At 38.4% G+C, this 7,315-nt stretch overlaps 1 protein-coding gene across 1 annotated transcript in view; it reads left to right on the forward strand.

Annotated features, from left to right (window-relative positions):
- cadps2 (Ca++-dependent secretion activator 2) overlaps positions 1-7,315 on the forward strand; it is a gene marked incomplete at both ends in the record, with an annotated part of 215,682 nt that overhangs the window by 197,870 nt on the left and 10,497 nt on the right. Inside the window, one exon of the mRNA XM_079247774.1 lies at positions 3,757-3,864. Coding sequence (XP_079103900.1) covers positions 3,757-3,864 — 108 coding nt within the window. The remainder of the gene's footprint in view (positions 1-3,756; positions 3,865-7,315) is intronic.

The raw sequence follows: 7,315 nt of genomic DNA on the forward strand, positions 1-7,315 counted from the left end.
ATTGCTCATGTTTTTACACCGATGCAGTTGGTCATGTTGAACATCTCTTTTGTGCAATGTTGAACAATTAACCAATGATGTCCCGGACTAATACGCATATTTTCACTGGATCCTTGTTTCTGAAGTTTTGTATTGAGCTCCTTTTGGCTTTGCACTGTCTTGTTGGAGGCAATGAAATAGATGAAATCTCATTTCAGTACAAACACATGTAGTTCTCTGACTGTTCAGTCCAAAAATAGTCTTTACTTTAATGATTATGAAGTTATTTTTAAACTTTAAGCTTCAAAATCATCATTAATGTGCCTTGTTATTATATTGTTAAGGTTATTAAAGGTGTATTATTGCATATTTAAAAACATTTAGCTGTAAACAGATTAAACAATTTTTCAGTCTTAGCTTTTAACCTTTCATGAAACTCAATGGTAAAAATTTATTTTACATGGCCATTTGTTACTTCTGATTTTTTTATTCACCAACACATGCTATAACACCTCTGTTACAGAAAAAAAAAATCATAAATACCATAGTTCATTAAAGTGCTAATCACATGTACTGTTTCCATCTCCATGGAAAGCTGACTTTGTTACAGCTGAGTTTAGCACCATAAAGAAATGCAAAGTTGAAATTATTATCCTGCACCTGAAACTTTTATCTTACTACTGTTATATTCTTTCAGCAAACCTTTTCAAGAATGTTTCTGATTGTTTAGCCCCTAATTTCTTGCAGATTGTTGATGTGGCCTTTCTGTCTGATGTCACCAAAGGCTGTAAAAACTGCAGTTATCAAGCAACTACAAACTCAAATGAAATTCTCAAATTGCAGGCCAATACCAAACTTTTTATTGCTGAGTAAAATCATAGAGAAAGCTTTCTATCAGAAGCTAAACCAAATTCTTATTCTCAACAACTGCTTTGACATCTTCCAGTCAGGTTTCCATTAACGCCACAACACTAAAACTGACAATTAGACAAAGGCAATGCCTCTGTCTTTGTATTATTGGATGTCAGCATGGCATGTAACTCACAATCATGATATACTGCTGAACAGAATGGAAGATTGGGCATGGCACCAAACAAGATTAAATCATTTTGGCAAATGGAGACTTCTTACTGGCAATCATGCATCTGAACACAAGACATGGAATTCCACAGTGATCCATTCTGGGGCCTCTACTGTTTAAAATGTACATGCTTACATTTAGATTATGTGCGATTATGAAAAAAATGCTATACATAATTGTAGAACATGGAAATTACAGTCCACTGCAAAATTTCCTCAAGTATCTCAAGGAAATGTATAACTAGATGCTTCATAATTACACACAGACATAATCATTTTGGGACCAAATGAAGAACAACTAAAAAGCAGTGCCCTGTTTAAATCTGCAGTGTTAAAAAGCTCAAATTAACCCAAAAATCTCGGTGTTATTTGGAGTTCTGACCTAACTTTTAACAGCCACATCAAATCACTTACAAAGACCACCTTTAATTACTTCAAACATAGTTCTGAGATTAAAGGACTGGTGAATCACAGCGGTTCAGGCATTTATTTTCAGTAGACTGGACTACTGGTCTTTCATGGGTTTACCACAAAATTCAAATAGTTCCAGCTGATCCAGAACCTAGCACTAACACTAGAAAGGTGGATCACATCTTTTTTCAAGGTCTTTACACTAGCTCCCTGTCCAACAGAGAACTTTTTAAATACTGCTGCTTGTTTATAAAGCCCTAAATGGTTAAAGGCCAAAGTACACATAAAGCCTTCTGATCCACTATAAACCTTCCAGCTATGTTTAATTAATTTAGTATATTGAACAGGGAACTTGTACAGTGGCATTGATCAGAGGAAAATATGCATTGTTTCAGGTTGCAGCTTTCTGAGCTAATTTTTTATCATCAGGACCAGGCCATTTGCAGTCCCAGGGAGCTTAGAGCAACATGCAGACTTTGCTTTCTGTTCCCAGGGTAGGACTAAACATGAAGAAACTGCTTTTTGTTTTAATGCACCCATTATTTGGAATATGCTCTCATAGAGGTGAAGATTGAAACTCTGCCTTTATTTAAATAGCTTCCTAAAACTTACTTCTTACTTTTGTGTTTAACTAGTCTTATTTTTGTATTGTTTTATTTTTTTTTAACTTGTCCAGCCCCATGACATCCTGGTATTTAATGGAAGGGCAGACTGAGCTACTCTGAGCTATATTTGCTTCCATATTATCTGCACTACTTGCCAATGACCATAGACTGTATATAAAAAGATGGACAGAGCCTCCGCGACACTGCCCATAGGTTTCTGAAGAGATGAATTGAAGCTTGGTGGGCCGTTCCTACCATCACCATCTGGCGGGGGCATGCATGTCGTTTCACCCAGAAAATGCAAATGTGGGCAAGAGGTAGAGCTGAAAGAGGGGTTTTGAGCGTCATGGTTGATGATTGACATTGAGCAAACTCTGAGCTGCCTGTAGCAAAGAGCTTACTGAGCTAACCCGGAGCTAACCAGATAAAGGAGGTAAGCGGGCTAAAGTTAAGTCACGTTGTTAGCCGGCTAAAAACCACGGTTGTTCTACGTTCTTCTTACTTGAAGCAGGAGAACGGGTACCTGTCGATCAAAAGGACACGCCACTAAATATGCTAAATTTTTATATTAAATTATAATCCCTCCCTGTCGTGAAGGTAAACCTGACCTATTAAACCGAAAATGGATTTTTGTACTAGACTGTAAACATGTTTATTTCTGCTGCGAAGTTGGCCTTTTTAACATGGAAGTCTATGGGGATTCGCTCTGTTTTGGAGTCCCAAGCGCAGTGTTTCTCAATTCTGGTCCTTAGGACCCCCAGCTCTGCATGTTTTAAAGGCAACCCTACTTTAACACACCTGACTAAACTAAGGGCTTGTTAACAGGCTGCAAAGAACTTGATGAGGGAGTTCAATAACCTGACTCAGGTGCTTTGGAGGAGGAAACATGCAGGGCAGGGGGCCTAAGGACCGGAAATGAGAAACACTGTCCTAGTGGATGAAAGGGGAAACTGCAGTTTTATGCACTTCCGCATAGGCTTCACTTTGAACCACCGGAGGTTGCCACTTGCCACAGACTCAATCTCTCTTTTGCTCTTCCTGTTTTTTTTATCCCTTCTTATGCCTGACCCTGATAGATAAGCCCTCTTCAGTTTGAGAAACCTGCTCTTCCCTGTTTGTTTGCATGAGACACACTGCTACTTGCAGCAAGAGTCAAAGGTGTGCATAGGGCCACTTTAGTGAGTTTTGTGCAAGCTAACAACTGTCATTGCATAGTCTCCACATTATCTATGATCTATTTTTTTTTATTGCTTAAAATCAGTTTACTGTCTCCAATAAAGTGGTGCAGAGCAATTAAAACCTTGACAGACCTTTGATAACAGTTATGAACATTACACTGGTGCAAACACTGAGCAGAGTTAGTTAAAAATCATGAGCTTTCTTGCTGTGACAATACGTCACAGCAAGTTTTCCATTATTATGTGGAAGTGCTATTTCAACTTATTGTAATATATATGATTAAAAGTCTGAACTTATCCAGAGGTCATTGTGCACAGCTTGCATGTGATTCGTTTCTGCTACATACTGTTATTGTCATATGGACCATGAATATCCACCATGTTTATATTTCCAGTACTGCACAGCTAACAGCTGTGCATTTAAAACAGTGTTCTGTATGTTTATCTTGCTCTCCTCCAAGAAGACTCAGGCTTCAGACTTGTCTTTGTCCTCTGTTCTGCAGAAACCTGGGATGGATCTTGCAGACACCTACATTACCTTTGTTCGGCAGAACCAGGACATCCTCCGAGATCGGGTCAATGATGAGCTCTATATTGAAACGGTGTTTGATGTGAGTATTTACCCTGTTACTCTGTTCACATGATGGCCACAGCATGGTTGTTAATCTGTCATACACAACCATCTCTATGCTTTTTGGAGATGGTCTGAAAAAGAGAAAATATCCAGCAGGTCAGAGAAGAATTGGCAGACTGGTTGGAGATGATAAAGACAACAGGAAGTTCAACAAGAACTGGTTTCAACCAAGGTATCTAGAATCTCATCTTTGAAAACAAAACACATCCAGCCTTGATGCAGATGGGCTACAACAGTAGAAGACCACACCGGAGGCCATTACTGTCAGCTAAGAACAGGAAGCTGAGGCTACAATTGACAGACTTACCAAAACTCGACAATAGAAGATGGAACATCCCGATTTGAGCTCCATGCTCAGATAGTAGGCTCAGAATGTTGTGAAAATTACATGAAAGCATGGATCCATTCTGCCTTGGTTCAGCACCTAGGGATGCCACTGCTGAAGGTGTATTTTGGGGGGGTTCTTTTCCCTCTGACAGCATGACGTGTTTTAAACACCACAGCCTACCTGAGTACTGTTGCTGTTCATGTCCATGCCTTTATAACCCCAGTTTAGCATTTTCTGATGGATACTTCCAGCAGCATAATCCACCATGTCACACAATGCACTTTACCAAGTGAACCACGACACATGAACAACATCGAGTACGTACAACTATTTGCTTGGAGCGGTATTCCTAATAGCAACTGCTGACCAACAAGAAAGAAGAAAATTAAAGCTTGTTGATTTCACAAGAATGAAAATGGTCATTCGCGACAAGTAAACAATAGTGCAGCAATTTCAACTTCAATCTGCTTCCTATTTGTTGTTCAGACCTAATACAGTTTTCACCAGAATCTGTCCAGTATGAGCAGCAGAGGTAGCCACATATCCACCATTTCGATATACATTTCTCTTTGGTTTCTCTGGATGGTCTGTTTGCTTTCTCGCTGAAACAGTTTAAATGCCCATTCACACTAGAGTTCATTTAAAGGGCTGTTTCTTAACTCTGGTCCTCAGCACCCCTACCCTGCATGTTTTAAACATGTTCCTTCTCCAAAGCAAGTCAGTGAGGTTATCGAACTTCTTCATCAAGTTCTTTGCAGCCTGTTAATGAGCCCTTTATTCTAAATAGTTGTGTTAAAGTAGGGTTAGGAATTAAGAAACACTGATTTAAAGGCAGGGTGGGAGATGCCATCCAAAGCAACAAAACAGATTTGGTTACTAACAGTACTCTGTAAAAATAAGACACTGATCAAAAGTGATCAACAACAGAGACCATTTACACATTTTCCTGCAGCAGTTTTTGTTGTTTACATTTATTTATACATTATTTTATCAAACAACTCAAACTCTTTCTTTGGTTCCACTGTGCATCCAGCCATTGAGGAACAATATATTTGTTCTTTTCAGACATATAACTTACTGTTCACATGTTGAGCACTGGTTGCTCATGCTTGGACATGACTGTCAATTTAAACCAACTAATCTGATTGGTGGAAAGTTTGACAGGTCAGAATAGAGATCTTTTAGCAGCATAGTAGTGATAGCTATCTCTTTCTTCTTTCTTTTTTTAAGAATGGAAATTTAACAGATAATAATGTCATCATTAATCACTCCTTGTGAATTTACCATATAGAGTAGAGATCACCAACTGTGTTCCTCAAGGACCAGAATCCTGCAGGTGTTTGATCTTTCCCTACTGGAACAAAATTCAAGTAAAACGGGTCACTATCAGCTTGTAGTAAAGATCTGCCCCAGTCAGTTAATAACCCGTTAATTAGAATAGGGTGTGTTGCTGACACAGCACTCAAGGACCAGAGTTGGTGATCCCTGATGTAGAGTCTCTGAATAAGCACCACATTTTCCAGCTGGATTGTAAATGTCATAGGTGCAATATTAATGCCTGAAAAACCTTTTAAGAGTGACTTTTTACCAGGTGATATCACATAACACACAATTACAACTGGCTTTGGTTATGTCTACATTTGCTTTGATGGCTATTCACCTGACATTTATGTTATAGAATTAAACTGTATAATTCACAGCTCTTGCCATACATTCACAAAAACGGTTGCACAAAAAGCTGAAAAGGTTAACTTAGTTGCCCATGGATACAATAGCTGTGTTTTGTTTTATGGCAATGCGTCACATGCCAGCAGGTGGGTATCAAGACAGTGGCCATTTTGGAGGCATAATGGCTGATTCAGAAAATAAATTAAAAAGGGCATTATCAGAGACAGAGAGGAAAAGAAAAACTGGAAGGGACAAAGCAAAAAATAAGACTAAAGTTATCATCAGACTGACTTTTACTGGCTAGAGAGATCTCAGAGAAGAGACAGGATAAAGATTGTTGCGAAGTCATCATGAGTGCATAACTAGTTTAGATTTTCCTACTGGGACTAAGGAGATTTTTGCTTTTGATAACAATGTCAAACTCTGCAACCCATTGCAAACTTAAAGATAAATAGAAGTACATTTTCCCTAAATCCTGATTTTATGTTTATAAATTGAAATTTTAAATCTAAACATCCAGAATTTGCTTGAGTCTATTTCTTTCTAAAAAAAAAAAAAAAAAAAAAAAACAGAATGATTTGCATTTTCAGGTCTAATTAAGCTCAGGAAAATAAATACACTTTAAAATATTAGGTATTTTTTGTGATTTGATGTGAATGAAAATTATGTGAATCAAATTGGAATGACATTGATCACAATGTTCTGAAAAGATTTTTATCATGTCAATTCTATAAACATAACTGTTATCCACTGAATTGGTTTAATATTTGATGACAAACCGTTTGATTTAAACACCTAAATATAGGGGAGAGTGTGAATAGAAGAAATAATGAGAATCAATGCAACATTCAGTCTGAAGTTTTTGCAATTGCATCATATAGATTTCCTTTATGTGTATCAGCATGTTACTGTAATTCTAGTACTGTAATTCTTCCTCAATATTTTCAGATCAACCCGACAGTCCAGTGTTTATTTTGATTGATTTTCCTCTTTCAATGCAGCAGCAGCAGGTCGCTCTGAAGCTGAAAACAGTGGCTGTTTCTGTTGCCCAATTTATCACTTATGGAACATTGAGAGCATTTGGCTCACTCTGTTGGAACCAAAAACCCTTTCTAACAAATCCTCCATCCCATGCTGTCTGCTGTCTTCACAGACCCCCTCACCCCACCCACCTCCAAGATTTAGATTTATAAGAATATTTTAGCAACAGGCTGTCAAACACACCTCAGCTCACCGTTCTGACTGAATGCAGTGTCTTAGACATGGCAGCCCAGAAGTTCATATACATTAGCAGCACGAAGCAGTGATGGATTTCTGCCACCCACCAGCTCCTCTGAGGGTTCAGAGTGAGTTCGAGCCGCACTGTGCTGATTTGTGTTTGTTTGGGGAGGGGGCGAAAAGAATGAGTCTAATGGATCTCATAAGCGCCCAG

The sequence above is a fragment of the Telmatherina bonti genome, assembly GCF_933228915.1.
Source record: "Telmatherina bonti genome assembly, chromosome: 2".
In the NCBI taxonomy this organism is placed as follows: Eukaryota; Metazoa; Chordata; class Actinopteri; order Atheriniformes; family Telmatherinidae; genus Telmatherina; species Telmatherina bonti.